This window comes from Pongo abelii, chromosome 7 (assembly GCF_028885655.2).
Source record: "Pongo abelii isolate AG06213 chromosome 7, NHGRI_mPonAbe1-v2.0_pri, whole genome shotgun sequence".
Taxonomy (NCBI): domain Eukaryota; kingdom Metazoa; phylum Chordata; class Mammalia; order Primates; family Hominidae; genus Pongo; species Pongo abelii.
The window spans coordinates 140,009,721-140,025,389 of NC_071992.2; the positions used below are offsets into that span (position 1 = coordinate 140,009,721).

The 15,669-nt window shown below is 44.6% G+C and overlaps 1 protein-coding gene across 1 annotated transcript in view; it reads right to left on the minus strand.

The window, feature by feature from the left end:
- Positions 1-210: 210 nt before the first annotated feature.
- Positions 211-15,669, minus strand: part of ANXA13 (annexin A13) — a 36,201-nt gene continuing 20,742 nt past the window's right edge. The window contains exons 5-11 of the mRNA XM_054518808.2: positions 15,122-15,155; positions 14,936-15,015; positions 13,144-13,212; positions 12,630-12,731; positions 8,280-8,355; positions 4,026-4,138; positions 211-776 (exon numbers count right to left, since the gene is read on the minus strand). Of these exons, the coding sequence (XP_054374783.2) occupies positions 657-776; positions 4,026-4,138; positions 8,280-8,355; positions 12,630-12,731; positions 13,144-13,212; positions 14,936-15,015; positions 15,122-15,155 (594 nt within the window). The 3' untranslated portion in view covers positions 211-656. The remainder of the gene's footprint in view (positions 777-4,025; positions 4,139-8,279; positions 8,356-12,629; positions 12,732-13,143; positions 13,213-14,935; positions 15,016-15,121; positions 15,156-15,669) is intronic.

Genomic DNA, 15,669 nt, shown 5'->3' on the forward strand with positions numbered 1-15,669 from the left:
TCAAATGTCTAGAGAAGAAAACCCAGTTAAACCAGGTAGCAGCTTAGGGAATTTTACCCTTAGTTACAGTTTACAAAAGCAAGTGAATTGTTTCCTTATGACTAGCCTTGATTAGTGACCACTAAAAAATGTATGTTTGAATTTCACAAGTCATACATTTCCAAGACAAGAGCCCAAACTTATCAAGACAATCTTTGGAAAAGCAGCTGATAGAGGTATAATCCACAACTTTAATTAACAATGAGGCTTTCAGATTGAACACACAGAAGGAAAATTAATAAATTGTTTAATTTTGTCTTTCCTGTACCTTACTTGTGTGATGCATATCCTTCTAAATGTGCCATTACAAATGCATGATTTTTTCATCAACTGCTGATTTCATTAGTGTTTAGAAAACATCCAGTTACCATGCTAAAAGAAAGTGAAGAGGCAGCCTAGATGCTTGCTAAGCCAGAGTTCAAGGTGCCCTGCCCACGCATCTTAACGTTGCTGCCCTTAACTTAAACAGCTTGGCCTGGCTGTGCCGCTTAAGCTGCCAAGAAAGTAATCCGGGACTCTTGAGGGTTTTTGTGCGGGAGTCTCATTTGCAAGTTTGATTTGGAATGTGCTCTTGACAAAGGCGGTTCCACCCTGTGTTCCTATTGACCTGGCTTGGCTCAGTGCAAGAGGGCTACTAGCAGTTTCCGGAAGTCCCCAGAGGTGTCTGAGTGAACCATGTCAGAGAGAGACTTCTGATACTTCTCTTGGAACTTTGCTTTGATGCCCTGAAGGTCCACCTGTAGAAAAAATAACAGCAATGGAAATAAGAAGATTTATGGTGTGTTCACAAACAGTGGGCACTGTTCTACACATGTTATACTCATTTGCTCATCCATGCCTTAAAACAGCCCTTGAGATAGGGCTTTATTTCCTTTCATTATTTCCTTTATCACATTATTTCAATTTTGTGATCAGGAAAGGGAAGGCAGAGGTCAATTCCCCAAAGGTTGCAGAGGTGTCCGTGTGTGTGTGTTCCACTAAAACTCTTGAATTTCTTTTTTTTCTTTTCTTTTTCTTTTCTTTTTTTTTTTTTTGAGACAGAGTTTCGCTCTTGTTGCTGAGGCTGGAGTGCAATGGTGCGGTCTCGGCTCACTGCAATCTCTGCCTCCCGGGTTCAAGCGATTGTCCTGCCTCAGCCTCCCAAGTAGGTGGGATTACAGTCAACCACCATGCCTGGCTAATTTTTTTCTGTATTTTTAGTAGAGACGGGGGTTTCATCATGTTGGCCAGACTGGTCTCGAACTCGTGACCTCAGGTGATCCACCCACCTCAGCTCCCGGAGTGCTGGGATTACAGGCGTGAGCCACCGTGCCTGGCCCTAAAACTCTTGAATTTCATACAGTTTTTACATGTTACAAAGTATTATCTTTCTTTTGAGTTTTAACAGTTATTTGAAAATGAATTGCCCTAAGCTAGCAGGACTGTACACAACCTAGCAGTGAGCCTGAATTGGCCTGCAGGCTGTAGTTGGTTAACCCCTGGTATAAAGTTAAGAAAATTGTCAACACAGAGATGTGGAATTAAGCAGTTTTTCCCTCATGCCCTGATTAGCAAGGATATTAGTGCCAGTCAACACAACTCAAATCACTAGCAACTTGTAGGATTTATTTTGAATCTAATTTATTGGAAGTTTGAAAAACCCGTGTGCTAGAAGTGATGATAGGACTCAGGAGAAAAATAAATCCAAAGATTGCTCTGCCAAAAGATTCTTACAGCCTAGCAAAGGAGATGATACTTGTACCAGAAAAGATGTAATTCCAGGTAGAACATAATGGATCTCATAAAAGAAGCAGAGAACTCTTTTTAACCAGGAGTCTTTCTTTTCTTTTCTTTTCTTTTTTGGCTTAGACCCTACCTTGTACTCCAGACCCAAAAAGTGTGGCTCAGGGATCTGATTCTTTCTTCTCCTGCCCCAGTTAGAGGGCTGAACTGAGACAGTGAGAGAAATGATCAGGATGGGAGTATGTGGGGGAGTGAGGGAGGGTTTGCAGTGGATGCGGAGCAGGTGGCAGACACTACAGGAGACAGGTGGTGTCTGTCTCTCCCCCAGCCTGTGTGTCCCCCTGCTCTGCTGCTTGGCTCCTTGCCCCGTGCTGGGACAGGGGCAGGAAGGTGGAGGGTGGGTGGGGATGGGGTGCACAGGGCTCTGTTCTGTGGCTTTGGGAGATTAGGAAATCTGGCCAAACTACTATGTCTAGCCAGGCCTGAAGCCTTCTGAGGGAACTGCCCACATGTTGAGATGGCCTAGGACGTGTGGTTGATTCTGAGATGGGACAGAGCTTCTTGGAATAAAACACTCCGTGGGCCATGTTGGAGTGATCACGGAACCCTCACAAGCCCTTCGGATGGAGCCAGTCTCTCTGGGGGTCATTCGGAATCCTGGGTCTTCATTGTGTTCAACCTGTCCCTTTTGAGTCCCTCAAGATCTCTCATCTCTCAGTGACTTTGGCTGGAGGTCGAGTTGCTAAGAGACAGAGGGACAGACAAGGCAGAAGACCTGGAGAGAAAGGAGGGAGAGGGATTTGGAGCCATGGAGGGGAGAGGCCAGAGGCATGGCAGGAGCAGAGCAGAGAGACTGGCAAAGGGAAAGAGGGGAGAGAGAGAGACGTGGCCTTCAATAGAAAAAGACGAGTTGTGGAGGAGGAGAAAGGAGGGGAGGAGAAATTCCAGGAATAGAAATAAAAAAGCAAGAACTGTCTTGTTGCAAAGTTATATTTAAAAACAGTGTCAGATGTTAACTATTATTTGTTAAGAAGCCATGGATCAGAATTTGGGTTGGTGTCCCTCCCCCTTCACCTCCCCTTTCATTTAACAACTTTTTTTTTTTTTTTTGAGGGAAGATGTCTGTGGTTTTCAAGTGCTTAGTTCCACTTCATTCCCCAAGGCTTCTCCTGCTGCCGATGAAATGCCACTTCCCCTTTATTTTGTACCACCTTCTGTCTGTGGCCCCATATCCCAAAGTGTTAGCTGTGACCCTTTTTTTTTTTGAGACCGAGTCTCGCTCTGTTACTCAGACTGGAGTGCAGTGGCACCATCTTGGCTCACTACAACCTCCACCTTCTGGGTTCAAGCAATTCTCATGCCTCAGCCTCCTGAGTAGCTGGGACTACAAGTGTGTGCCACCATGCCCAGCTAATTTTTGTATTTTTAGTAGTGACGGGGTTTCACCATGTTGGCCAGGCCGGTCTCGAACTCCTGACCTCAGGTGATCCACCCACCTCGGCCTCCCAAAGTGTTGGGATTACAGGCATGAGCCACTGCACCCGACCAGCTGTGATCTTGACGGCTGCTCCCAAGCGGTTGGCTCTTCCTCTCCCTTCTCTTTCTTATACACACACATTCTCCGAGAGCAAGCACAAATTGGCTTTTAGGGGGTGAAAAAGCCCTTAATTTTTTTACGTATAAAGCACTGATATCCACATGGTATATAAACAGATTTGTAGTATTATCTCTGGTGTTAACATTTCTTGGGGGAAAGGGATGGCAATGAAGAAACACGTGTCTAAAAAGGTTCCTTAGAACAGCAATAGTTTTTAAAAAGATTGAGAACCATTGCCTTATGCTGATGTGCTTGCTTCTGCAGTGTGTTCAGTTAAGGAAAGTCCTCGCTCAGGAATTCAGAAATCATTCTCTTTTTGTCCCTGCTGCTGGTTGACCTCTTTCAAGTGTCTTTGTTTTGTCTTCCTTAACACGGAGCCGTGCATAGCTGCAGCCCCTGAGAACCGCTCGACAGGGTTGCCTCTCGCCCCTCCACGAGCTCTCTGGAGCCACAGAGGACAAAAAGAGAAGCAAGGATCATTATTGTATTTTTATAAAAAACAGATTGAAGCAGAGCACAATGTCTTCTGCAAATTCTGGGAAGGCAAGGGGCCATCTCTGTTTTACTTTTTCTGTAAATAGGCCCTTAATAGAAACTATTTGTTGATGACATCAGTGGTGGAAAAAAGAGTAGTTGCAGCCGCCTCTTTGGAGTTGGAGTGTCTTACCTCGGCCCTGGTCACGATTATGCGAATCAACGTCTCCTCATCGGTCCCCGCACCCTTCATCGACTTGTACAGATGTTCAGCAAAATAGCCCTCGCAGTCCCGGGCACATCTCACTGGGCAGGACGAAGGAAGAGAGAATGTGAGGCTTTCACGTTTTGTGGAATGACCTTGGGACCCCCCTAAATGTCACCTGGCTGCCCTTTGAGCTGACTGGATGGTGAGGCAGAGGTTTGAAAGGAGCTGACTTGACACCGTTGTGAAATGATATTCGGAAGTTTCCTTGGTCAGAGCACCTGGAATCTTCAAGCATAGCTCCCCTCCTGTCCCCTGAAGACCCTCTAGAGGAGAGCTGTGGCATCCTCGGGCCCTCCTGGCCACGTCCATGATTCTCGTTATTTCCCAGCAGAAATAACTTTCCCTATCGAGTGAAATCTCTGGTGCTGTCCTAGGGTTCTGAAGGGAAACAGATTGGCCAGCAACCTTCTGGAACAAAACTTCATCATCTTGACAATGTATCCAGTTGGACAGCCGCCTGCTCTCCTATGCTCAACAACCTCCCTACCCTTTGTTTTTCCTCACTGGGGTTGTTTTGGAAGCCTCATCTCTGAACCTTTTCCAGGTTCCCCATGATCTTTTGGTTTGCAATCCGGGATGTGGACTTGATGAAATGTTTGATCCTTTTTAGAGATCACTTTCCTACGATGCTGCTATTTGCTCTTTCCTGGCTTCCCCTTGCCTTCCAGCTTTGATCTATCCACAGCTTAATGAAGCGTGGTCTCTATTCATCAAGCAGGTGACAGGGTGCATCTCTTCTCCTGGGAATAAATCATTCCTTCCCCTCCTCCCAGGCGCATATGGATCCATCATGACTAACACGTTAGAGGAAAAGAAAAATTTGCCCTTTAGGCTGTTAACATTTCTCTAGAACACTTGATGATGTTAGTGATTAACAGTAAGTGATTATTTCAGCATAAATGTGGAATGTGCAAGCTTACTATGTCCCATAATGGGGCTGTTGTTGTCTAGGGGACCGTCTGTGTGATTGATGCTTATAAGCAGGGGAGAGGAGCAGAGTTCGGGAAGCAGAGTCTAGGTTGGGGACAAGCCTCCTTTTACAGGCCATGTGGCAGCTGCCACAGTTTCAATGGAAAAGAAAATTGCACTGGAAAAGAAACGATGTCTGGCCTCTTTCCCCTGAGAACAACCCAAAAGCTGCTGGATTGGTGGTTCAGGGGAAACTTGCATGCTACTTTGGGGAGTAGCATATTCAAGACTCACTGTGGTCCCCAGTGTGCTAATGAGCACCACAAGGTTTTCCTGAAAATCCTCTTCCATACAGCGCGGCTTGATGTGGGGATCATTGTCTGCCTGAAGTCACTGTGTTCCACTCCTGCACAGGGGTCTTCTCCCTTGACATTCCTTCTACCTGATATTTTGGGAAGAAAACTCTCAACATTTCTCCTGTCTATAATCTATGCTTGGGGAACAACCTCTGTTGTTAGCAGCAGCAGGAATCCCTAAAAAGGCTGGGCAGGGATAGCCAAAGAAGATGTGGAATAAAATTCTTCACTGCAGCCAGGCATGGTGGCTCACACCTGTAATCCCAGCGCTTTGGGAGGCCGAGGTGGGTGGATCACTTGAGGTCAGGAGTTCAAGACCGGCTTGGCCAACATGGTGAAACTCCGTCTCTACTAATAACACAAAAATTAGCCAGGTGTGGTAATCCCAGCTACTTGAGAGGCTGAGGCATGAGAATCACTTGAACCCGGGAGGCAGAGGTTGCAGTAAGCCAAGATTGCGCCACTGCACTCTAACCTGGGTGACAGAGTGAAACTGTGTCTTTAAAAAAAAAAAAAAAAAAAGAAAGAAAGAAAGAAAAAAAAACCTCTTCACAAGTGGCAGGAAGGGCAGCCAGCCCAGTGCTCTATATCTTGCTCCCCTTTGCCTTCAGAGCAAGTTCCTGAACTTCAGTGAGTATAACACAGTCACTTGGACAGTTTGTAAAAGTGTGGCTTCCCGGGCTCCCTTCCTGGAGGTTCTCAATGGGAACCCGGAGTGAGGCCCAGCAACCTGCATTGTAACAGGTGATTCTAAGGCAGGGGGTCCATAGACCTCACTTTGAGAAATGCTGCTCCAGAGGCTGCATGTGGTGGGAGCCATTTGGCCTCAGCCCCCTGCTCCTAGATGTTAGTCATAAACTGGCATCGCTATAAGTTAGGTGGGAGTGGGGTGGGAGGTGTCTAGAAAATAGTCATGAAGCTGTATTCTGTTATTTGTGTGGCTTATTCTCAAGGTCTTTTCTAATCACTTTTTTTCACTACCACTGGAGTACAGCTCTCTCTTAGACTGTGTGGTCCTCAACCCCAGGGACGTGGCTTTTCCGTCATCTGTACCATCTTTGCTCTTTGTTTTTTATCTTTATCTTTAGCCTAATCTGTTGATTTGTACCCACCAGCTTAAAATCCACCATGAGCTTTAGGCTCCTTAAGAGCAAGAACTGGCCTTATTTACCTCTTATTCCCACACCCAGTGCAAACCCTGGGCCCAGGCAGGTGCTGAGTAAATGTTAAATCATTGAATAGTTGTAATACCATCTTCTGACTACACTCTGGTGTTTTCCCGATTCTCACACTGCAAGTATAGCAAGCAAGGACGTACAGCCTCAGAACCAGGCCATGAGTGGATCCTATTATCTACTCAAGACTCTTCTTAATTATGCCTAGTGTTCCATTATTGGAATGTTAAGCATGTGGGAGTTATTTATATCCTACTGTTCAAGGTCATCGCCAAGGTCTGAATTTTTCACACATGTCTGCAATTCAAAAAATTGCAACCTCCGGCATAAATGGCTTAAGGCCCTAAGCATAGTCACTTATACGAGGGCTTGTGTATATATCCAGTGTGGGTCATGACTAACACCAGGGATTTTTAGGCCTCCGGATATCACAGCAGAGGTCTTGCTCATTGAATGCAAAACAAGGATGGATTAAAAAAAGTCAATTGCTGACATTGTTCAAAAAAACCCCAAAGAAACCAAACAAAAGAGTTTGGCAACTGGAGCACATTTTTTAACTTCCAGGGCTGCTTATTTGGTTCTTCCTCTTCTGAGGACAGGTCTCTCCATTGCTTCTGCCATTTGGGTTGGTGCCCTGGATTCCTCACCACAGGAGTGTGGACAATGGACAATGCCTTCATTCCAGGGCTTGCAGAAAGAAAGAAGGAGCCTGCCAGACACAGCCCCATGCCCATCTCTCTGCTATTTCCTGCCTTTGGGCAACACCTGGAGAGGAGGTCCTAGGGTTTGGTTGGCACAATCAGGATCTGATCTCCCTCCCCTCTCTTTCCAAACAAACTTCATTCTTTGAAAACATTGAAAGGAACCAAATGGAAAAGGAAACCTGTGAGCTATCAGGCTGCCTGAAACTGGATAACAGTCTAGGTTGTTGACAGGTGCCCTCAGGGACCCATGGCATTAGTGGGTGATACGGTGTGGCTGTGTCCACACTCAAATCTCATCTTGAATTATAGCTCCCACAATTCCCACCTGTTGTGGGAGGGACCCAGTGGGAGATAATTCAATCATGGGGGTGGCTTCCCCTCATACTGTTCTCATGGTAGTGAATAAGTTTCACGAGATTTGATGATTTTATAAGGGGTTTCCTCTTTTCCTTGGGTCTTATTCTGCCTTGTCTGCCACCATGTAAGATGTGCCTTCTATCTTCCGCCATGATTGTGAGGCCTCCCCAGGCACATGGAACTGTGAGTCCATTAAGCATCTTTTTCTTTATAAATTACCCCGTCTTGGCTATGTCTTTATTAGCAGCATGAAAATGGACTAATACAGCAGGACTGCAATGGATGCTGTGGTGTGCCACTCAGATGCCCTATTCAGGATCGAGGCAGTCATTCACAGCTGAGTCCCTCCCCAGGAATCTCCCTCCAAAGGAGAGAGCTGGCTTGCCCAAAGTTGTACTGCTCCCCTGGTACAGCCAGTGTTACATGACTGGTTGATGTGGGGTGCAAAAGCCTGGCCCCCTTGCTCCACTTTGGACATCTCAGCTTCCGAGCTTCCTGTGGGATCAGCAACACCTCTGTTGCAACTACATCACAGTCACTCTGTCTCTTGCTTAGTGCTGCTTAGATGTGTTGACCCCCAAAGGCTATTCCCTCAAATCTTCCTATACACAAACCTCTGTCTGAGTCTGGTTCCAGGCAGCCCAACCTAAGACAGGAACTCTCCTAACTTTACTTTACCGAGAGTTAAATAGGCCTTCTGCAAGTCGCCTGATGTTTCTTCTTCAATGGCTTCTTCTATGTCTTTGCCAATGAGCTGCAGAGAAAACCAAAATCAACTGTGATTCCAGGTTTGCCTTTGACCTTAGTACTCTTGGGGTTGTTCCTCTACAAAAAGCACTAAAGTTTACCAGATTTAGTCCTGTGGCTTCGGTGAACTCCTATCCTGACTCTTGCCTTGTAGGATTGGGGTGTTTGTCACCCATTCGAGAGAGGGCTCTTGTTGCTGAGGAGTCAGTCTAGATTTGACTCCTAATGGATTTGACCTTAGTCAGTGCCACTCCCTCAACCTCAATTTCCTCATGTGTAAAATTTGGGAGTGGAGAAACAATTAATGTATATTACATATTATAATATATATAATTAATATATAATATATATTATAATATATAATTAATATATAATATATACTATAATCATAGATAGTTTTTAACACTGATGTGTAATTTAGTTCCCATGTGTTCTTCACCCTTTCCAGTTTCAATTTCCCAGGAGGCTGTGGTTATGATCATCTGACATGCACCTCCATCCTCTCCCTTGTCTTGGGACCAGGGACTTAGTCACAGTTTGAGTGAAATAAGTAGGCATGGTGAAATTCATGATAACAACTTGATCTAAAGTTCCTGAGAGGGTGAGTCTGCAAGGGCTGGGAGCCGGGGGTGCTGACCACATCAAAATGCCACTTGTCTTCACTCTGGGGTGATTCCAGATAATCCTATATTCACCACTGGCTCACATATTGCTCTGCACAGCATTACACATTAGGTTTCTTTCTAAATATTTACAGAAGCTGAAGTTCAGAGTAAATTGTGACTATCCTTAACACAAATACTGCCCGGGCCAAGCTCAGGTCAGGCACATAAAGAGAAAGGAGAATGCTTTGCTGGGTTTGGGGAAACGCAATTAAGCATTAGAAATACTGAAATTTCTTTCCTAGAAATTATCTTTTGAGGATATGACACAATTGATTCTATAAATAATCGCAGACTTTGAGTATGCACCAGTGGAGTTTATGTGGTTTATTTTGAAAACACAGGTAAACAAAATGTTCTTTGTGATGTAAGCACAATATATGTCGGGGGAGGAACTGTGTCCAGATTTAATGAAGCCCTGTTGCTTGATCTCCTAGTCATTGTTTGCGTATCTGGAGGCCCTGGTGTGTGGCAATAGAAACCAGATTAGAAGAGTGGGGGAACTGTCCCTTCCTTAGCTGCCCCCAGTCTTTTTTGGGTTTGATGTGGGAGTCATTATTTTGGAAGGGACTGGTATCCCTTTCCCAGAAACAAGGTTCTTGTTCTGTAGACTGAGATCATGCTTCAAGAGAACATTTTGTTCACACAGGTCTTGTTTACTTTAAAAAATCCTCACATTAAACCATTTTTCATTTCTATTGTTAATATCAGGCTAGAACAGGGATTTTAAATTTTCTGTAGAATCTCAGCCTACAAAACAGATGAAAGCAGAAAGCAGAGCTATGCTGGGATGCGGGAGGTGGGCTCCTTTCCCTAGCCATTGGCATCAATACCATGTTTTTCCCTCTCAGGTTTTTTCCTTGCACAACTCCAGGAGGCACTATTCACACACTGCAACAAGAAGGTACTGCCCTGTCTGCTTCCTGCCCCACCCTACTCCTGGTAGCTGCTGAGGCATCTCCATGGGACACAATCTGAAACAATGGTCTGGCCCAAGCTGTTGGGACTGTACTTTGGATATTTCTCACTTCAGTTACTGCAACATGATTCTTAGGGGCTCTTTGTACAGAAGCAGATTTTCTGATCTCAGTAGAAAAACACATTATGAGGGTAGATTCCAAACAAGTCTCTAAGACTCTAGTTAAACAGGTAGCAATGCCTGCAGGGAGGTTATTAGAGGAGCAGGGGAGACATTTCTTTATTTGAAAATCAGTTTCCCCAAATGGACGGCACGCTGACAGCAGAGCCCTCTGTGCTCTGGCACTGACTATAGCAGTTAGAGGGCTGAAGCCTCTGGCGTGGAATGAGGAACATGTACAGGGGAGGGGCAAAGGGTGAGGCACACAGTGGGGTGGCAGCAAAGTGGGCTACGGGTATGCATACCTACCGTTTATGCTGAGCCCTGTTTGGAGACTTTACTTTGGTTTTATAGCTAGGTAAGTCTTTCATATTTGGTAACATTGGGGACTGTAATAATACTGCATGATGCAGAAGTTTGGGAAACTCTGTTGCATGGCCTGGGATTGCTGGGAGTGTCAGAAATTAAGACTCAGGCTTAGAGCATAAATAAATGGCAAAACCCTGAGTTTTTGTGCTGAAAATTAAAATTCAACCCTAAGCCAGGACGACTCATGCCACATAAGAAACTCCAGTGATCTCAGACTAGCATCTCTGTGCTTTTGGTCAGAAGCCATCAGAAAAATCATAGAACCAGGGTCTAAGAGCAGGCTGAACTCTAAAAACATCAGCAATAAATATCAAGAATGACACTTGAGCAAGGCTTTTGAAATGGATAAATAGATAGCATTTTAGAGCTGGTTTCATGTAAAGAATCATCAAATCCATAGATTACCTTATTGTACATGTAAGCTTTAGCCCTGATTTTTGGCCCTGTCTGTTCACCCAGGGAGAGGCCTGACAATTGCTAATGTTCATTGAATGCCTACTGCATGCCAGGGACTAACTGCTTATTTCCCTTAACTCATTTAATCCTTATTAACCCTATGAAGTAGGTACTATTATCCCTATTTTACAGTTTGGGAAACCAAGGCACAGAACCCTTAATAACTTGCACAAGGGCATACAGCTGTAGCCTAAAGCTGACTTCTTAAACTGTAATATACATTAAAATCGCCTGGAACACCTGCTCTAGCACAGATGGTCAGGCGCCAGCCCCGGGGAATCTGATTCAGTAGGTCTAGTGCGGACTGAAAATTCTCAATTTAAACAAATTCTCAAGTGATGCTGATGGTGCTGTTTCAGGATCAACTTTGAGATATTAGCCTAGAGAGTGTACTTTCAGGTAGTCAGTTCATACACACACACGCATGTACCCAGAAACTCCATCTGTGGGCCCCGTAGTGTGGGAAGAGGATCTCAGTCATAGAGAAGTCCTCCAGCTCAGAGGCTACGCAGCTCCAGGAACAAGAGACCAGGGGAGTGCAGGGTCAGCTGTCTTTGATCATGACTTTGGGCACGATTTGAAAGGAGCAGGCCCTAAAGGCTTATATACAGTCATGATAAAATTCCAAAGCTTTATTGTTTTTTTATCTGCTGGCAACACATAGGAAATGCTATTTGGAGTGAGGAGCGGCCAGCTTCAGCTGAGGTAGGAGCTCAGGCCGGGGAATCTTGGAGTTCTCATCCACTCTTTGCTACTGACTTGCTGTGTGGTCCTGATAAGTTACAGATGGTTCCTCACTCAACAGACTTTCCTTGTCCAGCAGTTGTGGGTCACAATAGTTGTTCGGCCTACATTATAGTTATGGTGTTGTTGTGAAACTGAATGAGACACAGAACATAGAAGTGCTTTGAATAGGTAAAAGCACTCTACACATATAAAATACGATGCCAAAAAAAAAAAATCTGATATTCCACTCCAGGCATTTTGCAAGTAAAGACTGCTTTTCCGGGAAGGACTTACTGCTAAGGGCCTTGAAATAACTAACTCACCTTGAGGGCTTAAATTTATCCTAGGATTAAAATATAATTTATGTGCATCTTTTCAGGAGCCTATCTTTGAGGTACCTCATATCTGTCTTGCGAATGGTGGGCACTGTTAGCCAACTGTAAACTGGAGTAATAATAGCAAACATTAGTATGCTTGCCACATGCCAGCTACTGTTCTGAGTCTTTATCTTATTTAACCTTAAAATCACTCTGAGGGTGTGAAGATGATGTTCATGGTTCCTGTTCTAGAAAAGAGGATGGAGAGATTTGGTCACTTGCCAGTGGTAGACCCAGGATTTGCACCTGGGCTCTTGGACTCTAGAGCTTTGCCCCTGAATGGGACACTTGCTTCCCTGGCCTCTGTTGTGAAGCCTGGGTACTGCATCTGGGTCTGGACGATTCTTGGTGGTGGGCTGTCCTGTGCACTGCAGGCTGTTTAGCAGCATCCCGGGCCTCTGTTCGCTAGATGCCAGGGCCACCACTCCCAGCTGTGACAACTCCAAATAATTCTAGACATTATCAAATATTACCTAGGTAGGAAAATCGCCTCCAATTGAGAACCACTGTTGTAAAGGATCCCCAATTCCTTATTGCAGATCTTGGCTTCTTTTGAAAATAACTTAAGACACTTTCAGAGTGAACTCTTTTGCCCCAATACTTTATGACTTACAATTTGATAGGCTTGAAAGGTGGCTCTTAACTGCTTGTAGCTCCTCTTGGCCAGGACTTCATTGAAGGCAAGCTCTTCAGTGCCCCAGCGGCCTTCCCCTGCCTCAAGGGTCAAATACAAACACTTTGAAAAAGTCTTTTGTGAAAAGACTGATTATGCAGTGCTGTGACTAGGCCTCACTTACAGGAAATTATAAACTATGCATTGAATAGAAGTCAAATGGACTAAGCACTTTCAGCTTCTAACCCACAAATGTATTTCACGTACTCATTTATATTGTTTACACCATTCTTTGTTCCAAAACGGATCTGGTGTGGTCAACCCCAGAGTATAAGAATAGGAACCATTCATTTAGATTCATGGAAACTATATATATGATCTATAAAGATCTAAGCATATCTTTGTTTCTTATTTCCCAAGTAACTCATCTTTGCATGAAATAAACATTTGTTGAAAATAATGTTAATAAATTTAAAAAAAGAATTTGCAGAGACTGGCATGTCTGCACACATACATCATACAGATCTTTGGCATCCTGACCAGCTAGATCTTTGTCCACGTCATCTCCTTCATTGCGATTAGCCTAGAAAAATTGACACATTGTTATTAACTTGCATTCCTGCTTGACCACAGAAAACAAACAAACAAAAAACAAAGTCCTGGAGAAAGAGGTCAATTCTTTCTCAGCTCAGCTCAGTTCAGCCTGGCAAGGAGGTAACACCTGCTCTTTGCTGCCATCTTTTGGGCACAACGGATAAACAGAGTAGCTTCTGTGGCAACACTTGGTTTTGCCTTTTTTTTTTTTTTTTTTTGGTAGAAACCAGAGTCACCCATAAACCCCACTGACCTCTGAGCAGACTGAGTGCGATCTCTGGTTTTCCCTAGAATGAGTCCCCTCTTCGTTTCAAAATATCAGATTTCACCACTCAAGGTCCCAGTCCTAAAGAACCCTGAGAGCTGGTCGTGGAAGTCTAACTTGAGCCCTTTGTGGTGGGCAGAATTCTAAGATGACCCAATGGTCCACATCCTTGTATAATCCCCTTCCCTTGAGTGTGGGTGAGAGCTATGAATGTGAGGAGATGCTACTCCTGTGATTGTGTTATATTCAATGGCAAAGGGGAATTTTGCAGATATAATTCAGGTCTCCAATCAGCTGAGTTCACCAAAAGGGAGATTATCCTTGGCCGGCCTGACCCAAATCAGTGAGCTCTTCTTAAAAGGTCAGAGATGGAAGAAGTCAGAGAGATGAGCTGCTGCCAGACTGGAAGAAACCAAATAGCCATGTGGTGCACTGCCTTGGGGGACTGTGTGGAAGGGAGCTGCTGGTGGTCTCTGGGAGCTGATAGTAGCTTCTGGTCAACAGCAAGAAAATGGGGACATCAAACACAGCCATAAAGAAATGAATTCTGCCAACAATTAATGAGCTTGGAAGAAGACTCTGAGCCTCAGATGAGATGGCAGCCCTAGCCAACACCTTGATTTCAGCCTGTTGAGAACCTGACCAAAGGACTCAGCGAACCCAAATATTTCTCAGCTGGATCTCCAAGATACTACTTGGACTCCTGTCCCATGGAAACTGTGAGATGATAGATCTATGTTGTTTTGAGGTGCTAAGTTTGTGGCAATTTGTTATGCAGCAAGAGAAAAACACCCTTCCTGCTGCAGTGGAAGCCTCTCTCTTCTGTTCTCTGCTGTCAGTGTATCCCACTGGGAGAAACAAAACAGAGAAAATGCACAGAGCTTGTAAAGATGGGTGTGTCCATGAGAATACAGATGTGTCTGTCTAGAGGTCTTGGGGGGCTATGTCCCAGCAGGGCCAATTCTGAAAGCCCTGATGTCCTGGCTGAGTTTCTTGTTGTAGTCCTTACAGGCCCCGGATCCAGTGAATCCTGGAAGTAATTATAGAGTTGTGTTGTGGAAGCAGCCCTGCTTGGGGTCGGATGGTCTGGTTCTTGCTTCTGGGCTGTCTCTTACTGGCTGCATGAACCTGGGCAGGTTACCCCACCCTCTCATGGCCTACATTTCCTCATTGGCAAAATGATGAAGTGATGCTTAATGAGCTGATTAATTTACAAAAAGGGATTGTAAACTGCAAATGACTAGGCAGATTGTTTATATGGAAGTAACTCCAATTGAATATAATTTCACCAGAGCTGGGCTGATGGAGCATGGGTTGATAATCCCTCGATAATATTTTTAATATAAGAAAGAAATGTTTATCTACGTTACCCTTTTTCATCACGGTGCCATGTTGCCAAGGATTCTTTCCTAAGATGATAAAACAGGTGACACCTCTTTACTCTTACCTGTAGCAGGGACACCAGGATTTTTTTTAGGTTTCCACTTGTATCACCTTTGACATCTGATTCGAGGCTCCTATCAAATACTTCGAAGGAAGTAAACAAGGAGGGAAGAAAGCAGATGATTTAGTTTCCCAGAGGTATTTTGAAAGAAACATACTTTATCCAAAGCCAGGATGAAAAGTCACTTACGCCTTTGGTAGGCCTCTTTAATGGCGATGATTTCCTAGGGAAGGTAATTTACAAAAAAATCAATACTCCAAGGAGGGATTAATCAATAAGAGACACAGAGACATACAGAGAGAAGAGGTGGGAGACCATGTCTGGACACAGGGTGCCTTCAAGACTTCCTTTTAAGATGGTCTTCCCTATAGGTCCAGGGCGCACGCCTGGAGCGAGTCCCTGGAGATGTGAAGGGCACCCCCTCCCCCGCACCCCACCCACCTCTGCAAACATCTCAAACACAAAAGTGACAAATGCATGCCTTCTCCTTCTTTAAATGTGAGAAGTTTACAGCTAGGCTAACACCTTCTTTCACCACCTCCTCGCCTGGTCTCACTCTGTCTTCCCCATTCAGGTAACCCATGTTAGAAGTTCAGTGCGTATCAGAAAGATACACAGATTTCTTTTTTTTGCATTTGTATATATATGTGCTACTGAAAACAGAATTGTATAGGTGTCATGTGTTTAGCAGGTGGAATACTGTACCTATCATTCTTTGACTTAGTTTTTCTCTCAAT